Below are 23,443 nucleotides of genomic sequence, written 5' to 3' on the forward strand. Positions count from 1 at the left end.
AATTTTGTTTAAGTTTAAAAAATAATCATATTTGTTATAAAATTATAATTTATCGGCATATTTCTTCCATTTCAGCCATCCTTTGAAGTTTTTATACCTCAAAATCATAAAATGGCGAAATCAGTTAAGGCCCTGTACCGAAGCACTGACTACAGAACTGATAATAATGTTATTTGTTCTATATAATATCACTATCCCAACCCGGAACTATATAGAATAATCAGGGGTGGGTCTAGAAATTTTCATAAGTGCATGTGGCCCATTGATTGGCTGCCTAAGAGGGAGCCACTCCCGCCACGCTTCAGTGACTCCCTATTTAATCAATCAAATTTTTATCTCAAAAATCCGCTTCTGATAATACTGCAAAATACACCCAGTCAAAAAAATTAACTGAATGTTGGTACTCCCTATAGATCTGCCGATTAAACCGCATTTTAAATGCATCAGATATTTTGTAAAATCTATGAATATAATAATCCTGATACATATGTTTCTTTTTTGTTAAAACAAATAAGATACTTAAAGTTGTTTTACATATCAAATATATGAAAAGGTGGGATACTGGATGTCTAAGCTTCACATCTATACCACATTATAAGGATTAAAATTTCAGTTTAGGACAGAGATTTTAGGTAAAAAAGTTACAATCTATTATACCTAGGATACTCAAATCCTTGATTATAACAGAGACATATAATACATATAATTGTATTATATGTCTCTGATTATACAAGGATCAATTGATTTTGAAAGTTATGTAAACTCAGATAAATCTACCTCTAGATGTTGACCAGTCAAATCTATGATCCATTTTTTTCATTCTAAGCTGAGACTTATAGATAAATGTAATCTTCCTCTGTTCAAGTCAGAGTCAAAGTCAGTTTGACCTCAACACACGAAACACATATTTTTCATCGAAATTCATTTTTTTAACAAAATTCAAATTTGAAGCTATTGATTAATATTAAAAAGGTATCACATCTTTTATCATTTATCATTTTTCATTTTCATTTTAAATTCTTTCCTTTTTTCATCTCTCTGACCTTGACACTTTAGTTCTACTGGATTTTCGAAATATTGTTTACCTTTTTACACATCGCTCATACGTTGACCTACTTTTTCATAGATCCAGGTAAAACAAAGTTTACAACCGTGGGAAAGTTTACTGAGCATGCGATTGTACAGGTTGCTTGCATGAATTGTAATGTGTCGGAATGCAGAAAGACACACGTAAACATCTGTGGAAAAGTAATGCGAATTTCTTTGCGAAGAATTTGCAAATTATTCCTTGTGATTGTCACATTTATTCTTGCACTTCTGTTAATTTCTATCACAAATACAGAACACATACAAACAAAGCAAATTGTGTTTACAAAGTTTGTTAAGAGAAGTTATAGAAGACAGTTATCGCTGCAGAAAGAACAACAGGTGGTTGACCATATAAAATTTCAAAGAAAAACAAATGGAGTTAATTCTGCTGCAGATGATGAAAACTTGGGAAAAGATGAAATTGTAAACAAAAATGGTAAAATAAGACAGAACCGTGTTAAAAATGTGATGAGGAAAACAGTTCAGTCTGACATATTTATTTCTGTTAAAACTACTAAATCAAACAGAAATTCGAGACTTGATTTGCTGATGGAAACATGGATTCCTTTAGCTAAGGATGAGGTGAGCATCTTGGTTTTCTGATGTATATACATTTTAGGTACTGGCTACGGTTACATGGAAATGTAACAATAATAAAACATCTTATTGTTACATTGGAGACTAAATGCCGGAATGCATGGTTGGGTAAGGACCTGTTTAATTACGAATGTAACAATAATTATTGAGGCTACGGTTACATTGCGTTATTGTTACATGAAAAACAGCAATGTACGATCGGACTATATATATAGTATATGTACTAAATAGTAAAAGTTTAAGACATTTATTTCATATGGACCATAATTTGGTATTCGGCCTTTGGTTTCTTTTAGTATCCTTTTTTATAAGTTCTAAAACTTTAACTTTATTCTGTGGGTTGTGTTGGTGTTAGAATAGTATTAATGGAACAATTGAGTTTTTCAAGAAAAAATTAATACATTTTGATTCACCGTTTACGTGACAGGAAACCAAACAGGAAACCAATCTTTATTTTGCACAATATATTTCAAAAGACATAAATGAACACCATTACTAGTGTTACTTGCTTCATGTTAATATTTAAAATCTATTTTCAATGTTAAATTAAAGTTTTTTTTAAACGCGACAGGAAACCATAAGAAACCGAAAGCACTTTTTTAAGTTTTATTTTATTGCAAAATCTGCTTAAAATAATCTGAACAGTATGCTTCTTCTTGAAATCCATCTTTAATGTAACAGTATTATTAAACTCCTAAATATGTGCTTGTTTTGAAAACAATTAGTACAATTTATTCAGAAATTTCCATTTTTTCTTCATTGATACAGGATACATGTACCATAATCGTTGTATCTTGATGTTTAAGCCAAAAAAATGTATTTATATTTGGTTTTGAAATTCCAGTTATATACAATTCATTCCAAATCATTGGCAATGTAAAATTCTTTAAATCCAGTAAAGAAAAAAACTTTTAACTTGGAATTAAAATCTTTAAAATAGGCACCATGTGATATTTGTGACCTGTACACCATCTACATGGTTTCCACATTTTAACCTACTTTAGTGGGCTAAAATCAATAAAGTACTTCCTTTCAAGTCATGCATGATAAAAGTTTACTTCTCCTTTGACAAGTTTATTGTGTTTCTGATAAGTGTTTGCAGAACATGAATAAAAAAATCATTAAAAATTGTGACAAAGATGCCAACTTTGTACATTCCAAGTGTAACGGTCATGACGGTATATTAACATGTATTTTTTATTAAATTATATTTAATCACCTAAAATATTCAGTAATATTTACTGCTGAAGTAAAATCAATCTAAAGAGCATTGGTACATTGATAAGAGACGTAATTTCGATTGAATTTTCCAAGGACTCTTTACATCGTTATCGGGAAACGAAGTGTGTTCTAACGTCTGTCAAATCTGAAATCGATTTTGTCAAGTTATTGGGCATTTATTTTCACACAGGATCGTATGTAACATTATGCACATAGGAAAAATAATAGACCCCTGGCGCAATCTCTTTGAAAATTGTATTTTCCTCTTTTAAACAAGACGAAACAAGTCTACAGATTATGTTTGCTAACATCCTGTTGGAAACAAAAACAATGTTTAGACCTAGAATTTCGTATATCGGGCCGTAATGGCGTGATCACATGTTAGTCACATGTTTCACATATGACCGGAAATAAATAGACAAACAATTTTTATTAAAAAAAAGGAAATAACTGGACTTCTGTTTCGTGTGAAATGTAACGCATAATGATAACGTCATTTTCTAACTTAATTATTACGAAGAACAGAACTAGAATGTAAATCCTCTCTGATTTACCTGTTTGAACATCTCGCGAGAGTTCATATTTGCATATTGTTATGAAGAATTCTATTACAACAAAGCAGATTACATCATCTAAAATTTGCGTTTCGAAATCCGACTCCAAAGTGACGCCACTGTTCTTACACCTGCTACAGAAATACTTATAATTTGCGGCATTTTCTTCTGACTATTCTTATTGGTCGATGTTCTTTATTATTTGAAAGCAAAAGTTACGAATTTGCCGGTAACGATTATCTATAAATCAGTCAGCGTTATGCACTTCGGAGGCGAAAAGTAACGCGAGAAACGACACAAAAATACCTGAATACGGTCGTATAATCTTTGAAATTTGTTAATTTCAATTTTTTTTCTAGGGAAGAGTAGCATACACTTGTATGTTGATAAAAATAAAGGCTTCTTTAGACGTAGTTACGACTTTTCTTACAGTAATACACATTTTTATCACTTTTCTATAGTTATAGGAAACGAGCCCAATAGCAAATTATGGTCCATATATAATACATGCATTTATTAAATACAATTTATTTACTGTATTTTTTTTATTTACAATGACATTTTCTACACATCCAGTAAGTGGTTTGTAAAGTTAAAACGTAACTCATGTTTTATTTTTTTCACCTTAAACAAAATTGGTTCGAATTGGTATAATGACAGTAAGAAGAGTTGTGCAGTTAAATACTTAAAAAAAGGAAACCATTGAACTATATTTTTCGCCTTTGACACTCATAAGCTTGAGTAGTATCTTTAAGAATATCAAAACCATTAAGTAAGTAAGTAAGTAAATTTTATTTAGAGTCGGCATATATACATTATAACAGAGAAAACATGAGCTCTGGTGAGCTCTTTAACTGACTATCACATAAAAAAATCATGCAGCATCATGCAAACACTACCAAATAAAACATGCAATATAATGAAAGCAAACTTCTATTTGATTTGTGAGCCTCCAGGGTCAAAGCTCATGTGGCAAGCGCCTCTATGTGCATTGAAACGGAGGAATCAGCAAATCACTTGAAGATCATAAAATATAACAGACTAAAAGCATACAAACAATAAATAAATAAAAATAAGCACTAGCATTTAATGGCAGATATATTAAAAAAAAATGCATAAAAAGCAGAGCAAACGGCCATTATAAAAAGAAAGAAAGAAATTTCAGCTTTCAGCATTAATACGTAAAACTATTCAAGTTATCCACCATTTGTTGAATAACAATATTTATTATTTATCAGTATTACAAGTCTTGTTTAGTACATATGAAAGAATTAAGCAATACAACTATAGAAGATTTAAGTTTAATGAATCTAGCATACATTGATGTTTTCATGTAACAATAACGTAATGTAACCGTAGCCTCAGCAATTATTGTTACATTCGTAATTAATCGGTTCCTCGCCTAACTTTTGTGTCCGGCAATTATTCTCCAATGTAACAATAATATTTTTATACCCCCGCTTTAAAAAAGGGGGGGTATACTGTTTTACCTCTGTCTGTCCGTCCGTCCGTCCATCCGTCCGTCCATCAGTCAGTCCGTCCCACAAAACTTTCGTCACATTTTTCTCAGGAACTACACATCCACCCTTTCTGTAATTTGGTATCAACATTTAAATATGTCAGCCATACCGTGTGATGTGTTTTCAGATTCATCACTTGACAACTTCCTGTTTACCGAACACTTGTATGAATTTACACATGATAGCCAAGTTGAAAATTTTCGTCACATTTTTCTCAGGAACTACAATACAAAGATTTCTGAAATTTGGTTTCAGGATTTATATAAGTCAGCTATACCGTATGATGTGTTTTCAGATTCATCACTCGACAACTTCCTGTTTACCGAACACTTGCATATTTTTACACTATTTATTTTGTCGCATTTTTCTCAGGAACTACAATACAAGGATTTCTGAAATTTGGTTTCAGGATTTATATAAGTCAGCTATACTGTGTGATGCGTTTTCAGATTCATAACTCGACAACTTCCTGTTTACCGAACACTTGCATATTTTGACACTATTTATATTATCCACTTGCGGCGGGGGTATTATCAGTGAGCAGTAGCTCGCAGTTTCACTTGTAATTATTGTTACATTTCCATGTAACCGTAGCCAGTGCCTACATTTCATGAATGCCAATTTTTTTTTGGGCCCGTTTTTTTACCATGACTGTACAAGTAAACCTTTGTAGTATTTTTGATATCCAGTAATTGTTTGTGCAAGGATCTGGAATTATTAGACAATGATTTCTATCAATTTGGGACAGAATTGATAGTCATGATAGTGGTGTCTTTTTTTCAGACGTTCAAATCAGAGTTCATGATCACAACCAAGGATCTAGAAATGTTGCACACATTGTAGTGTTTTTAGAATAAAAGTTTGGATCTTTTTTTTTTACACTAAATCCAACTTGCAATTTAGTCATGTAAATGATTTGTCTGTTGTAGATAAATAGTGAAATTTTAAAATCCTTGTTCATGGTTAGTAGTCACAACATTTAGGAAATGGTATTGTCAGATGGTTCACAGCATTTACATTGTAGTTCATGAAATTTCTTGCTGTTTTTATAAATGATGGACACAATGTTCATGTATACAGAATTTAAACATGCCATTTGATTTCTGATTTTGGGTCCAATTTTCAAGTTGATCCAAATTAGTGTAAAAAAAAACTGTTTGATGGGAATAACAAAAATTTAATTGAATAAGGGATTCTTAGGTATGCTGAATCTTATTATTCATTTAGATTTGAATTTTGGGCCCTTTTGTAAAGTATAAGTCTACATTCAGGTCAACATGGTCAAAGGGTTCAAAAGTAAACTTTGTTAGTGTTTGTTTTCATATGTATAAAACAAATAAACTCTTTCAATAGTTTTTTGTTACAATCTAACCATGATACATGATAAACTACAAATGTAGATGTTTCAAGTGAGGCCATAAAAAAGAATAGGTTTGTTTGCCCAAACCCTACCTACACATGTACAATATACCCAGAAAAATGCTGCTTACTGAAATTCTTTTATTGTCCTGATTTGAAGAATTTTTTTTTTAACCAGAGGGGCATTCAGAGTAATAAACACCTGATACATGTACATGTACTTCAATTTCTTTTTTTGAAGAAAAAATATGCCTACCTACAAAAAATGTACCTACATGTACCCATGGCCACTGTCTCAACATTTGGGTATACGTAGGGTTTGGGCAAACCAAAATATTTTTAATTGTGGCCTGTTACATGAATTAAAAAAACATGGTTATCAGAAGAAAAAAATGAAAAAAGATTTGATTTTTTTCTAAAAATGAAAACTATCCCAATGCCGTACATGTTGTATATATATCTGACATATTGTAAGTTTCTTACACTTAAACATGTTAAAGGTGTTAGTAGTCATGATATTTTCTCAAATTCTGTCAGTTGATAATTACATGTGCAAGATTTTATAAGTTAGTTTGATCATGATAATACATGTACCAATGACAACTCCAGCTTGATACACAATTTCGTAAAACAGAAATTCTGAATGACCTGATTGATGTAATTGCCTGGTACATTTTTTGTAATGTTCAAAATTTATCACAATGAATCAGAAAATGAAAGAAACAAAAATTCATGTACATGTATAACATGTATAAACAGAAAATAAAAAAAAATATAAATTTATACAGGAAATGGATAATGAAGTTCTTTCTTTATAAACATGATAAATGTAGTATAGGAAAGTTAAGAAATTTGTTAGCTCTAATTTTGAATTACATGTATAATTAATATATATTTGCTAGATGCCATGCAAAAATACATCGAGCTTTTATGACATGAAAGATTGTATTGTTTCAGTCTAGCACTTATAACAGTTCTGTGTATTTTCCTTTTCAGACCTATATATTTACAGATAACGATTCACACATTCCAGAAAACTTTCATGGTAAGTTTTTCCTTTCACAATGTATTTTCCTGCCTTATCTGACACCTAAGTATTGGAACATCCTGCTTTTTGTGACACAGTTTCATGGTCCCAAAATACATGCAATGACATGCAGGTAGGCCTATCCATGCAGAAAAAACCTACCGGTAAGTATTCCGACACCCTGCTTAATCCAACAATTTTATCGTCCTTCCCTACCCCTATATCACCCTGCTCTGTCGCTCAGTAATTCTCATATCAAGACTTCAAAACGAGACCAGGCATTATCAGCAACGTCACAATGTGTGAGGAGAAGTTATCAGCGACGTCACAACGAGAGAGGAAACGTTATCAAGCTTGCTTTCGTCAAGCGTAAACCTGTCTTAGGGAGAGGAAAAAAGACCATTAATAGAATGATAAACAGATAATCAGGTTTTCTACATATAGATATCTTGAAATATCACCCGCTCAACGCATGTGAAACTTTTTAGCTCGTTCGCTAAGCTCACTCGCCAAAAAGGTTCATATTGTGGCTCCCTGCTGATATTTTACAATATCAATGTGTAGAAAACCCGATAATCTCTACTTATCTGGTCCACCAGTGTGTCAGATAACACAGGTTACACTGTATGCATGTGTATATGTACATGTAGTTTGAGTTTAAAAAATACAACTGTGTTATATGTTTTTATTTACAAATTATTTTGTGATACAATTAAGCATGCTGATAAAGATGATAAACAGTTACATACCAAATGTAAGATTATCTTAGGCAAAAGGCTTTTTTCACTTAAATTTATCATGTTTGTAAAAACTTAGAAGTGTAAGGTTTATCAACTTCAAAGACTTTTAATTTATATTCTAATTGAAGGACATCTTAGAATTTGCTTTGCTTACAGTTTTAATTTTAAGAGAGATTTCCCACTGTAGAAGTCTTTTGGGGTCAATACGTTAGAGGTTTGATGTATCAACACTGTAAATGTCTGATATGATATGTCAGCACGTTCATGACGTTAGAGGTTTAATGATGATCATGAAAGAAGTTTAAATTCAATACATTTTTCCAGTCAGACAAGAATGCTGTCTCATCACTTTCATGCCTGTAATAGACCATACTAACTTTCTTTAAAGTACATCTTTGTCCTAAGGGGAGATAACCTCTTGTCTGATCATTTTGTTCCTCATCATTCAAATTGGATTAATGCCAGCTTCCCTTTAAATTTATGTCTGATTGTTATATAAACATGATAAAGCTAAAGGTACATGTGGATGTTTAAATCTACATACATGTACATGTACATGTACATGTACAAATGTACGTATACCATGTTATATGTATATTCCAGACTCCTAATCATAGTGATATATATCAATGAATCAATGATATTTCACTTCATGCACATGTATGTAAGCCCCCCTTGTATTGAGGGTAGTCCTACTTTTGTACAACAACCTAATAAAACCTATATATGCATGTGTTTAAATGTATGCTGAATTATAAACAGGTACATGTACATCCTTTTATTGAGTGTTGTATTTGAATAATCTTTCAGATACTAGTACCCCTTGTTTTCAATAATTTTAAATTGACCGTTCTTAAATTGTTAAGTCTTGATAGTACAACACATTTGACAGATCTGTCAGTCCAATATTGCACTTAAAAAAAGCTGTTTTAAAAAAAATTTCAAAACACTGATTGATGTAAATACAAGTATGTCTGTTATTATGCTTGTAGATGAATAAACAGATTCTTTTATCTATAAAGATAATGAAATTTTTTCTTTTATCATAAATGCAGTCATACAGTCATGATAGTAACTTAAATTCCAAATTATTCAAAATAAACCTGCTAAAGATCTGAGAATTTTGTTACACAACTGTTGATTGAGGAAAATTGTATTTTTGTGAGTACCGGTATTTGAATTGGGTGTTTTGTCAAAGTCTGCACACAAACCTATAGAAAATGTGTACCTTGTTTAACATTTTAATTTATGGTTCCCTTTTACCCATGAATGATATATCCACGGAATTTTGTATCCCTTGAATTATCATGATTATAATCATTTCAATGAATCCACAGTATACATTTTGTACTTCCATTGTCAATGAATGTACATGTATACATGGTATTTCAGTCCTTGAATTTAAAATAAAAATCATAAAAAAAAGATTAAATTGCATAAACTTTTTCTTTTCTTTTTTTAAGCTGATCATTTCATCAACACTTTTTGTGCAGATTCACATTACAGGTATGTACTTAGATTTAAATGTAAATAAATATGATCAGAGAAATGTAAACTACATTTATATATCAACATTATTTATGAAATTTGAGAACCCAATTTCATTGTATTGTCATTTCTTTTCTTACTTGGAAAGTAGTTGATATTATTATAGTAACAGTTGTCAAGTTGGTATACTATCAGAACAAAAGTCTGTAAATTTTGATCTGAATTTTAAAATTGTTCAATTAAAAATATGATGAATTAGATTTTTATCTGCATATTAGCTTTATCTTTCCTCAAGAGTTTATAAACATAGTAATGATTATGGGGTTATATGATGGATTACATGGTTCAAGTTGTGATTTTATACCATATAGAAGAAAAAAAGGTGTACTTCCTTTATATCATAATGTTTTTTCTCTCAATTTTACTTGTTTCCTTCAAAACTATATTTGTTCATTAAAAAAACATTAATTTTAATAACAAAAAAGGCGATTAGCAAGACCAAATGTTTTCATAAAGTCTTCATGACCAATATGAGTTATTGCCCTTAAATGATGATGATTTTTTACCCTTTTATTATTTTTTGTCAGACTTTTAGCCATGAATTTATCATGAAATTTCTTCATTTTAGTCTATCATGATGGATAGTGGCCATTTTTGCTAGGACACTTTTTCTGCTGTTCTAAAAAAAACTTAAAACATCATCGATATCAAAAGTTCTGCATGCTGTTTCATATAATGGAAAAAATAAGTGTCATCAAAATAGTTAGTATTTGTAGATGGAAACATGTTGTACTATTGTTGTAAGATCAGTCACACCTATTTGTCTGTGATTTACATCTTAATCCTTTATAATTTGTTTTTGGTATGATTCAATTTTAAGTTTTTCCTTTGAGCTATCATGATTTGGATATAATTGAAATAAAATGACTATTTCAAAAAGATTTATAAAGAGATTGAAAAATAATTCATGTAATTACAGGCTTTAAGCTACATTTTGGTAAATTATTTGATAGTGATAAATATTTGTCTTCAAACTGAAACAATAAACCAGTGATACAAAACTGCTTGTATATGCATTTTATTTATGTGTCATTGAATCCCAGCTGACCCACATATAACTCGTGCAATACGCATAGGATGATTCAGTAAAATTCACCCCTTTGGGTGTAGAGTAAATCACAATGACACAGATGGTTACTCATTTCTTGGTGATTTGAGATAACAACACTATGATATATAATTACCCATTCAATATATAGAGAGATATTTCAGTCCCTAGACCTGCTTTAGGAAAGTACATATAATTGCAACAAAGGTGTTCCTTTATTATGGAAGGCTATATAGATTTACCTGTAATCCTTTGGAATAAAGATAGATTTACATGTAATCCTGTGGCATAAAGATATATACCCATTAGTCACAACAATCAACCACCCAACCAGTGGCATTTAAATAAAAAATACGATAATATATTATAAGTTATACTGTAATGTGTAGAATTACTAGTATTTTTACTCTCAAGATTTTTGTGAAAAGAGCCACAGATTCCTTAAGTATTTTGTTAGATATATGGGATTTCTGTGAAGGTGATTATTTCAGCATCATTAAACAGGTTGGCTGATAAAATCATGGGGCAATGGTGGCCAAGCAGTCTGACTAGTCAAACTAATATACCACTAGCCTGTCAACTCTAAGTTTGTTAGGTCAAATCCTACATGTGGCAGGTACACTCCACTTCAATCTTGTCAGTGTTCCTTCCAAAAGTTAGTGGTCTTCCCTAGAACACCAACTTCCTTAAACAAAAAAAAATGACCTCAGTCACTTTAGGTGGTACCCAACACTTTTACTAAAATCAATTTGGCTCGTTTAATGTTCATAAATTTTTGGCCAAAAAAATATCTTAACCCTTTGACAAAAATATATAAAACTTTCAAAAAAACTGAACCAACTGTTTTATCAGAAAAATTATACTGATTATATAGCAGTTTGACAAACACTTATTTCTATCATCGAGAAGCTTAATATTCCCTAAACAACACAACGTAATTAAAACGTTTAGCTGATTTTTCAGAGTTATCTTTCTGTAGTGTTAGGTACCACCTTAATAGGATAACAGTGCCAAAAGTGGTGTTAAACACCTATGAATCAACTAATCGGATAAAATTATGTAACATTGATATTTTTCTTTGTAAATTGTATCTGCCTAGTATTTCTGAAGTCAAATGATGCGGAAGGAAGGAATATAACACATTTGCACTTACATTACCCTTAATTTTCACCTTCTAACATTTCTGAAATCTTGGGGTCATGTGAATTTTCGTTTACCTACAAATTTGCTGATATTTCATGCAAATGATGTATAGTTCCTTACTTTCTGATTATATCGTGTGACTAATTTGTGTAAAACGAGAAAGGACCCTGAGAAACTTACTATCACTGAACTTTGCATATCGCCTGTTATATATAATTAGAAACTTATCTTTTGTGGTTATCAAGTTACCTCCCTGTAAGAGGGTGTTTACAGAATAATGTAAAAATGTTTTCAGATGTTGTGCATTGTTTAATTTTATAGGAAATTCATATGTCATAAATATTGGGTTAAGCACAAAAACATATGAAAATAACCATCTACTTCTTAGTTTATTGTGAAAAAAGAGTATGAATTTTTTCACTTGTAAATCATTTTAATACAATAACATTTTCAAATAATGATAAAAACATTGATCTACAATGTACTTATTACATAGAAGGTTCACATGAATTGTTATAAAAACCGTCTTTTAAACATTATTGGTTTTTGTAAGCTAACTTTAACTACTTGATGTATCAGCAGGTGTCAAATAAAAGGCAGCCATGTATAATATTGTTAATAAGGGTGGGAAAAGGTAACCCACATGAAGATTGGTATTAAAATGTTTGTAAAATTACAGTAAAATACAATAATAAAGTTTCTTGTTAATTCTATAGAAGTCTTATAACTGGACTTAGGTTGTGACAAATAATGAAAAAATATCACCATGATCACTGTCTTTCGACTATTTCCATAATGAAAAGAGTGTTCAATGCTTGACACTAAAGAATTTTCCTGTCCTCATTAAAGTATTCTTAAGAAATAGGCCTTTTATTATATTTCAATAAAACTTGAGGTACATTTAACAATTGGACATGCTAAAGGTCTATGACTTATATAAATTTATTCATTGCGTATCTGTCCAATAACTCATGAATGTCTTTTTTCTTTTTTTAGACAAGGATTATGCTGTAAGATGGCTAGAGAATATGACCTCTTCATTGAAAGTAAAAAGAGGTATAATTAAAAAAGGAATAAATACAATGTTGGACATACAGTTGGTAAAATTAGTATGAATATCAGTGATAACTAGATTAACTTTGTCTTCGAATACAAATTAAAATTTATTTGTTTCCTCTCCATTGAATTAACCAGTAAGAACTGTAAATCATTTAATACAAGTTTGACTTTGCAGTGACAGTCCAAAGAAGTAAGTTCAATAAGGTCCTTAAATGGCCCCCTTTTTAGCGTAAATGTCAAATTCGGATTTGTTAACCAATATCACGATTTATTAAAGCTAATACATTGACTAGATAGGATATAAGCCATTTTGTTGAAAATTTTATGTTTCTGCGTTTCATTATGACGTCAGAAGTTGCACTCATATTGATTTTTTAAGAAAAAATCAATGCAAATGTGTAAATTTCCAAAGATTATTTGACAGGAAACATAGAGCGCATACGTCGACACCAAACAAAAATCTTTTAAAATAATGTTTGTGAAGACATTTAACATGTCTTATTTGAATATTAAGCTTGTCGACGCCTGCCCTCTATGTTTCCTGGTCCTTTATTTGGTTAAAATCAAGCTGATTTTGTCAAATTTCACCAAAATCCCTTATCTTGACCTTTTTGGGATGTAAAAACCAACGTGTTAGAATTACATTTTGACAAAAACAGCTCTGTTTAACGTTCTCATGTGTCTTTAAGGCAACTTAAAACTATTATTGTCTTGTAACCATGAACTTTATAATTGGGGCCAAATATGGCACTTACCGGACTAACTCCTTTCCCTCAACTTTATCTGGATAGTCTCTTTAATGTATGTATGAATTATCAATTTGCTCTCATCCTGATTATGCATGAAATATTTGCCACTTTACTAAAGAACCAAAAATAAAACAATCATATGCCCTTTGGTGCAAAAATGAAATTTTTTGTTATTAAAATTGAAATAACTTTTTTAACTCATCAGTGACCTGTATTCTTTATTATAATTTTCGAATCAGCTGTACTGAAACTAAACTATTGTAAAATTTGAGCAATTTCTGTAATTAAGTTCTTTTTTTATTTCGATATTACCTCTATTTCTCCTACTAATTCAATAGAAAAAAGGTATCGACTTTACAAAAGTGTATGCTTGTTAGCCTAAATGAACGGTGATTCCATTAAAAAAAAAAAAATCTTTTAAGTTTAACATTTATAAAAAAATATAGCGAAATCCTATTTTAAATAAAAAAAATGATTTAGACGCGCAAACCCCCTTATCCTGCTAAATATGCATAAAAAGGAAACCCCCTGAGGGATAACCAAAATGCACAGACAACTAACTCCTCTGAAGAAAAATTAAGATACTGATGTAATGTATGACTACCTTCTTCAACAAGTGACACATTTGAATGTTTTGTAACTGTATTTTTAGTAAAACCACTTTACGATATTGGTGCCATGACCAGGATCAATATTGTAAAGTGGTTTTACTAAAACTGCATATGTAATAAGAAAGACGCCAACTGTATGAATTTGTATTGATGACTAAAGTACAAGATAACGTCATAAGTACACGACGTTGGATATACAATAATGCCGCTTTATGTTGACGTTAAGGTTCACTTCTGTGCATGATTTCCAACAGTATTCTTCAACACAGAGCACATTGTGTAAAATGTGAAAAATTGTGTATTATATTTTATACACTGACACTTTGTGTAACTTTTATCAACAACACATGACACATTGTGTAACTTTTATCTACAACACATAACACATTGTGTAACTTTTATCTACAACACATGACACATTGTGTAACATTTATCTACAACACATGACACATTGTGTAATTTTTATCTACAGCAGGACACCTTGTGTGAAAAAGAATTAACAAAATTACTGAGCTTCATGGCAAATTCTAATAGGTGGGAGTCCATAAAAAATGACAAAATCAAAGTATGAATTAATGGAACAAGTGGAAAGATTTTCTACAACACAACAAATTTTGTAACTTTTATAAAAAAAAAACCATTGATATATTGACTTAGTTTACATATACTTTGCAGGTGGTTTTGTCATGTAGATGATGATAACTATGTGAATGTACCAGCTTTAGTTGGGTTCCTACAGCAGTATAACCACAGTGATAACTGGTATTTAGGCAGACCAAGTATTAGTCATCCAATGGAAGTGCTAGACAGAGCTAACCCAGGAGTAATTATACTGCCACTATTATATTCTTTTGGATTGCTTGGATTTAAAATTGAAATTTGAACTTGTATTGACCCAGGATGAATGTTGGTTGACTATAACCAAGAATGATATTGAAAATCACACATATTTTTAGACCTGAAAACTAGCCTTATGTTTAAGTAAATTGGATGTGAATAATTGAATCCGTGAAATCTAATAAAAATAAAATCAATATTTTGTTTATTAAATTGAAAAAGCTTTAAGCAATCAAACATTAAAAACAGACATATATGGAAGATTTATCATCATGTATAGTCTATATGTGTGGTAGATTATTTCTGTAACTTTTATATTACAGCAAAAGTTGGCATTTTGGTTTGCCACTGGAGGTGCTGGTTTCTGTATTAGCAGAGGTCTAGCTGATAACATGGTACCACATGCTGGGTAAGATATATATACCAGTGAGGATAATTTATATCCCTCACATTTTAGGACAATAAAGATAAAACAAAACTTTTCAGTGGGGAGGGATGAGATTCGTTATTTCATGAATCCTAGTCTTAGATAATTAGTAAGAATTATATGAAGTGCGAAAGACGTTTGGAAATCATTGTGACAGTAACCCAAACTTCTATTTATTGAAAACAAGCCTGGAGTACATTTGTCAATACAACCCTATAGCTACTTCAAAGGCAGGGAATACATTTTCCTTTTCAGAAGAACTGCAGGTTATAGCTTCCATGTATGTAGCACTAAGCTTCATATAGTTAAGTTAACAATTAAAACACATATATGACGAAGGTTTGCTCACATTTTATCGACAAAATCGAGTGTGGATAAAGTTAGTAAGCAATATTTCATTATTTGTAAAAAAAAAAAATTGAGCTGAAAAACTGTTTTATAACTCGTTTTTTTAATCATAAAAAATATTTACAAGTGCACTGATTCTATAATTTTATGTTGTAGCTTTTTTATCATTTGAACATTCATTATTAACATAAATCATATGACTAATTTTTCACCATAGAAATGTTTGTTCTTAGTATGTATAGTTTTAATTTTTTATTTTCAGGGGTGGAAGGATACAGACAACTGGAGATGCCATAAGGTTACCAGATGACTGTACTGTAGGATATATCATAAGTAGGTGTCTCATTAATCAGTACTTCTCATTTCTGTTCATATATCATGTATATTAAAAGTACGAAACAAAATAATAAAAAAAATGCCCTTACAGATATAAAATACAATGAAAAGGATGTGGGCCTGTTAAGCATATGAATGCACCATCAGTTGAATCTCCCCTTTTAACAAATTTTGTTTCCATGCTTTCCATGGCAATATGCAATCTTAATTCAGTTTATCTCATCCAAATTTTCTGAAACTCTTTATTCACAGTGCTAAGAACACAGAAAGGGTTAGATTTTTTATCGTGAGTCATTTACCATTCAAGAGAAATGCCCCCTTTTTAATACGAACATTGCAAAACTTGAAAATTTGCATTCATGTCCTCAGACATATTTTTTTATTGACATCGGATATATGATAACAAATCAATATGAAAAAGTAATAGTTTTATTAGTTTTTAAAGCAATTGCTTTCATGCCGTCGCGTATGGCCATCTTTGTGACCCAGATCAGAGACTCCGCCCAGATCAAGCCATAGTATTTTGTTAAACAGGCTCCTGGTCTGTCATTCTTAAACACCAATGTATGTTTTCTAATGCAATACATAGCTTGAAACTTTTGAAAAACGTTAGTGGATTTAAGAAGTTTCAGCATATGTTCTTGTAGATGTATTTTTGTATTTAGGGGGACAACCGTTTGACTATCAACAAACATAGACGTCCGAGTGAAAAAAATGCATTTTTATACCTGCGATTCCGTTTTCCGTTCGTACGATGTTTCAACAAAATATGGAATCATTTCAGTTGTTGATTTAGTATTGAAAATTTGACTGAATTATCTTTTATAATATACGGTTTTATATGTTTAATTGGTGTTTTTTTAAGAAAGAGGTCAGGTGCTCTTGTTCATTCATAAAATTGTCGTTCATTCATAAATTTATCGTAAAATCAAAATCACTACACAGGTTATCAGGTTATACGAAGTGTCAAATGATTACCTGTAATCTAAAAATAGACAAAGTTAACTGACCTATTTTGTTGATTTGTTTGCGCAAATAATTTAGAGGAACGAAACCCTTGTTAAAAACACATAACAATAAGTTTGTTTTCCTTTTTTGTCATAACTCCGTAAGATTTATCGATCACCTTACTAATGAAATGGACCCGTCCAAACGTGATAGATGCCAATTAAGTCCAGATGAAGAGATATTTACAATTTGGAATTTTCTAGTTTCATAGATTAAAAAAAAGTACATCCTTTTTGGATATCATATTCAAAACTGGGTATGCATGACAAATGATAAAACCATTATCCTCGTCTTTCCAATGGACGAGTCTACTACGTTTGTTGACCCTCGACGGTCCACCGTGTTTGCAATTTTATTTCACATGTTTTCGAAATATTGAAGATCATTTTCACAATGTTTCCTGAAAATTGGATAAATATCAAAGCAACTAAGAGCTGTTTGTTCTTGTTCGTTTAATGACGATTTAATGTCATGTTTGTCTGTGATGGCCCCTCTTTTCGGGATTGCACGAGAATTATAGAATTAGTTATCTTGTACCGCATGAGGATGACACATATCAACTGAGCAATAATGTTTGGGACTTAGTTTTTAAGAAATGATGACAAAGTAACATTATGAAAATATTTTTAGTCAGCTGAAATATATATTTATTTTTTACATGTTTATGTCTTGTATAATATTTTGTTTCTTTTCCTGTTTTTCAACATTTGCTTCTGGAAAGTTGAAATGTTTTTACTGAAGTGTTAAATTTAAATTAATATGAAAATTAAATCAATAAAGGAAATTATTGCCCAGTTACAAACACTACTAGGGGATAATCCATTATAATTTCTCTTGGAGTTATATGTTTCAGCACATGTATATTTGACCCCAACTTTAGCCTGGTAAACGTGTTGTCTCCTTGTGAAATATAAAACATATTAAAAATGACTTTCTGCTAAAGTCTTTAATTGATATAAAGTTAAAACCTTCTTAATTCTCACTAGACAACACTCCTGTCATGTTTAATTCTTAAATATATGTGGATGAAAAAAAAGTCCCCAAAACATAAACATGGCAGCAATTGCTTTTACAGCCTTTCAGGCTTTGATTAAATAATACTTTAAAAATTGAAATGCACTTGCTATCTTCAGACAATATCTCTGACATTTCTCAATTCCATCATTCAAATGCAAAATAACAGCATTTAGATTAAATCCAAATTCTAAAACAAGAATTTGGAATGTCTAATTGTGAGCATGACGACATGCACATGTATTTAATGCTGTTCTTCAGCTTATATTTCCTAATCTACCTTTTAAATGAAGGAGAATGCACACACACATCGACACTGGAAAATCAAACTTTAAATCACAAATTCATTCACAACTGAACCACACAAACAATGTTTGTAGACCTTGTAGAAGCTATGATGATCTGTTGGCTGCTTCACTAATTTTAATGTTATGAATTGTTTAAATATGATTTTGAATATAAATGTGTTATTGACTTTATTAGAACAGGAAAAGGAATAGTAAGTTCTGCTGACAGTGAAGTTGTTTGCTGTTGTTTATTATGTGTTTTATGTCTGTAAATTTAATGTTGGCTTTATTTTCAGTTTACTGCATGTTGTTCATTTGTTGTTTATTTTTTTAATAGTTTCAACTGAAATCTTGTTTATTATTATGCAGTGTCTCATATTTTGACTATTTACATGATTAAGTTACTGTGAATTCATTATTTTAAAAGTGGTACACCAATTTTTGTGGACAGGTTAACCTAAAGTTAAAGATATATTTTTTTTTATTAGGCTTGTATGCTAAATTTAGAAAAAAACGCAAAATGAATATTACCAAAAAAGCAAAGTTTTCCTCAATCAATGAAAATTGGTACATGTACCTACAAAAATAAATAATTCCGTAGTACCTAAGTGATTTGCTTTAATTTTTTTTTTTATCATTTACATGTCATTCATCATCAGGGGTCGAATTTAATCTTTTTTGTGTACTGACCAGGCAGACCAGTGAACCGTAAATCTACTGGTCCGGCACCAAATCTACTGGTCTTAAATAATGACATTCATTGGACAAACACTAATATAAATAATAACATCCCTGTACAGTGGAATTTGTTTCACAGGTATTTTATTTTTGTTAATAAACTGAGATTATGTTGCAATCAGTGATTTTTATCAACAATTTCTACTGGTCCGTCAGACCTCCAGCTTACAAAATCTACTGGTCTCTGACCACCATACCAGTGCTAATTTCGACCCCTGTTCATCATCCTAAAATAAAATATCATTGAACAGATAAGGAAGTGATCACTAGAATTAAAAAATAGGGAAATCATCACTAAAATTGAAAACTACTGCATATTTTCATGAAATTGTTTAATAAGATATATATAATGTGTGCAACAGGAGATTTTAATACCAGAATATGATGCTAGTCTACATATCTAGACGTCTAGCTAAGGGGTATATGATTTATATTATTGAAACTTCTTTTTTACTCTACAACTTGTTTTGAGAGGGTCCTTTCTTTTTTCACCTTACCAAGGAATTGGGATGACTTCACCTTTATTTTGGATCTTTTTGTCTTTCAACTTAAGTTGGACAGCTTTATTTTTATTATGTTTGGATTGATATTTTTTGTACATGATTGCATTTTGTTAACACACTAGTTGAAATCTATGGTACAGTTGGTGGTAGGATACTTTAAATAAGGGTACCAGTAGATTCTAATGCTCAACTCATTTCTAAGAATTGACCTCCTTATTAATCAGCTAATTGAAAATCATTTACACATCTTGTCCAATTTTCCAAAAAAGGAAATCCAAGAATACAGTATATTTCGACATCATCAAATTAATCTACTTTTTAAAGAATTTTACACTTATCTATAAAATTGAGAATGGAAATGGTGAATGTGTCAAAGAGACACCACAAGAAAAATAGGCTTGTAAAATGTTGAGAAAATCGTTTCTTTTTGCTGAACTGGATTTGTAACTGTCTAATTTAATGTATGTCCACATTTCTTTTTATTTACATTCCTTGTCTTAAAGAACAGTTTGATTCAATTTTCAGGCAAAATATATTTTAAATGTTAGTGGAAAGTTTCTTTGAACTTTTGTAAGATATTTACCTGCAATACCTTAATGTATGAAAAGTTCAACAGATTTCGAGAAGGAGCCTAAGATTGAAAGTTTAGAGATCTTCATTTCTTGTAAAGATTATATCTAATGGATTTAGACATGTTAGAACAGTCTTTTAATGTTGTTTGGGTATTATTTACATTTTCTTCAGTAGTAGATGTTGTTTTGTAAATTTTAAAGTTTTATTTTGGTTAACAGTTTAAAAATTGTTAGATTTATCAGTTTAAATAGTGGGAATAATTAGTTTTATTAGGTAAAGAAGTAACAATAGTATATACAGTGAAACCTGTTTAAGCCGAAGCTCTTTGGGACTTAAGATTTTAATCGTTTTTAGCCGATGTTCATTTTAATCAGGTTCACAATGCATACAATTTGATATGACGGTGCTTTAGAAAATGTTTGGTTTTTACAGGTTTTCGGTTTATGCAGAATTCGGTTTATTCAGGTTTTACTGTAGTTGAATGAAATAGTATGATGTAAAGAAGAAATAGAAAAATGATTTTAAAGTTTTTGATACATGCTTTTTCAGTTGGGTTTATTCTGTATGATTATGTGGATAGTTTTAACATACGTGGTGTTCTTACCATTTTTAATTAATAATTTTAACTGATTATCTTGTTTTCTTTGCTAAACTTCATTTTAACATGATCTAACAGTTCTGACATTTTTAAATTCTTTTTCTTTTTGAATTTTGAATTTTAACAACCATAACTTTAAATGCATATATTGAATGCATTTTTTCTTCAACAGATTACTGAAATTATATTAAGAACTAAAAGCAGGTATGAGTACTCATAACATGAACAAATTGATGTATTTCAATCGTTAATTTTTGCATAACTTCCAGTATTAAGAATTTTAACATGAGGCTAAAATGCAATATCTATGTTTCTTGCGTTTTTTTTTACATTTTTGATAATAATTACAGAATTTAGCTAAAACTATACTGTATTAGCTGTTGTAATCAAAATTGCCTTTTATGAATAGATTTGCTTAAGAGCAAGAGAATATTGATATCTAAGTATGGAGATTTCTGAAGCATTAAACCATGCAAAATTAATAAATAAAAAATATAAAAAAATCATCTTATTTTTCAGATCATCTATTGAAAGTGCCATTAACAAAAATTAAAGAATTTCATTCCCACTTAGAGGGATTACATAGGATTCCTCAGCATCAACTCTCTGATCAGGTATGTATACAAAACATAGAATTCCTCAGCATCAACTCTCTGATCAGGTATGTATACAAAACATAGAATTCCTCAGCATCAACTCTCTGATCAGGTATGTATACGAAAGTCATTGAATGCAAGACTTAGATGTTGCTTTTCTGGCAGCAGCATCATTGTCCATGGCAATGTCAACAATTGTTTAATTTGTTGCTCAAGTTAGTTAAATAGGAACTACATGTGATAGGTCAATGAAATTTTCTATGAAGTTGCATTATTATAAGTACATATAAATAACTATCAGTACATATAAGAAATTGTGGTATGAATGTCAATGAAAAAACTTTCCATCAAAGTCAAAATGTATAAAAAGTATTATTTGTCAAAGTACAGCCTTCAACAAGAAACCTTGGCTCACACCAAACAGCAAGCTATAAAAAGGCACAAATAGTAATAATAATATTTTATTTAAAATTGAAAGATCTCGACTCAATTAAAACTTTAAGTCCCAAGATTGTGTTCTGTTTGTATTTGTAAAAAAAATATTGCCATTATACAATGACAAATTATTTATGGTCATAACAACAGTGCTTTTTCTTTCAGCTGACTTTAAGTTATTTCAACAGTAATGTGATAGATGTTAAAGGGTACAGCCATGAAAAGGATCCAACAAGGTAAAAATAAATCAATTCCTATTATGATATTCAAATATGGTGACTGTGCCTTAAGGTAGTATCATAAAGTTTTATTGTTGTATACAAGTTATATAATTATCTCCCTTTGATTTTTTTTTTAGAAATTTTCAGTTTTATGAGATATATTGATACTTTGAATTCAGAAAAAGAGGTTTTGAATAATGTGATTGGGGGAGTAAAGGATATTGGGTTTTATTTAATTTGGATTTTCCAAATTACCTCCCTTGAAAAACATGAAGTGTTTTCAAAATTTCTTACAAAAAAGATAAAAAATACTTGTACAATTGTAATAACTAACATTTTAATATTTGCTACATATGTCTGTATGCAGCTTTTCCTGAAATTGCAATAATCAATGTTGCACTTTTGTCTGTTCGTTTAAAATTGCAATGATTTAGATTAATGTTTATTTTTGTTTATTTGTTTCAAATTGCAATAAAAATTGAATTCAGATTTTAGTATGACGTCCATTATCACTGTCCTAGTATACATATTTTTAGGGGCCAGCTGAAGGACACCTACAGGTGCGGGAACTCGCATCATTGAAGACCCATTTATGGCCTTCTGCTGTTTCTGCTCTTTGGTTGGGTTGTTGTCGCTTTGACACATTCCCCATTTCCTTTCTCAATTTTATTGTCAGTTGAAAAAGTATGATAATATGTATAGGTAATGGTAAATTTAGAATAAGGAAAAGCACAAGAGGATCTGTACATCTCATTTACTTGTTAAAAACTTTAATAATAATGAACATCAATAAAAGTACTGTTTCTGTAACATTTTGTAAATTCCAGCATATCTGAAGATTGTTGTCTTACGAACATACTTCTCATTTCTTTTTCAGATTTAGAACAGTTCACTGTCACCTGTATCCCTACCTGACTCAGTGTGTAGACATGCCGAGATGGTGACCAGTTTTACATAGTGTTCACCTATACCTACAGGCTTCAGATATACCTATAGTGCTGTTGCTGAAATGCTGCTGCAATATTTTGGAATATACTATATACAAGACTTTTTGTAAATGTGTCATGCAAATGCAGCAGAACGATTTCATTTGTTTTAGTGATGATCAACAAAAGCTGTAAACTTTTCGATATGTTTGCAAATGATAAATTTTATAATCTGTGATATTGGCATGAAATGGTTATAGTAGATTATATTTTTATAATTTGAATGATTGAAAATTATTGATCTTGATATCTATGCTTCAAAAGTGTAACA

General features: G+C 30.5%; 1 protein-coding gene across 1 annotated transcript; it reads left to right on the forward strand.

The window, feature by feature from the left end:
• The first annotated feature begins 1,089 nt into the window (after positions 1 to 1,089).
• LOC134725056 (beta-1,3-N-acetylglucosaminyltransferase radical fringe-like) lies at positions 1,090 to 23,214 on the forward strand. Its single transcript, XM_063588555.1, has 10 exons — positions 1,090 to 1,671; positions 7,337 to 7,385; positions 9,571 to 9,613; positions 12,843 to 12,902; positions 14,941 to 15,088; positions 15,426 to 15,511; positions 16,140 to 16,210; positions 21,454 to 21,548; positions 22,131 to 22,201; positions 23,064 to 23,214. The coding sequence occupies exons 1-10, from the start codon at positions 1,195 to 1,197 to the stop codon at positions 23,128 to 23,130; spliced, it is 1,167 nt and encodes a 388-aa protein (XP_063444625.1). The 5' UTR covers positions 1,090 to 1,194; the 3' UTR covers positions 23,131 to 23,214.
• The last annotated feature ends 229 nt before the right edge of the window (positions 23,215 to 23,443 follow it).

This window comes from Mytilus trossulus, chromosome 7 (assembly GCF_036588685.1).
Source record: "Mytilus trossulus isolate FHL-02 chromosome 7, PNRI_Mtr1.1.1.hap1, whole genome shotgun sequence".
NCBI classification, from domain to species: domain Eukaryota; kingdom Metazoa; phylum Mollusca; class Bivalvia; order Mytilida; family Mytilidae; genus Mytilus; species Mytilus trossulus.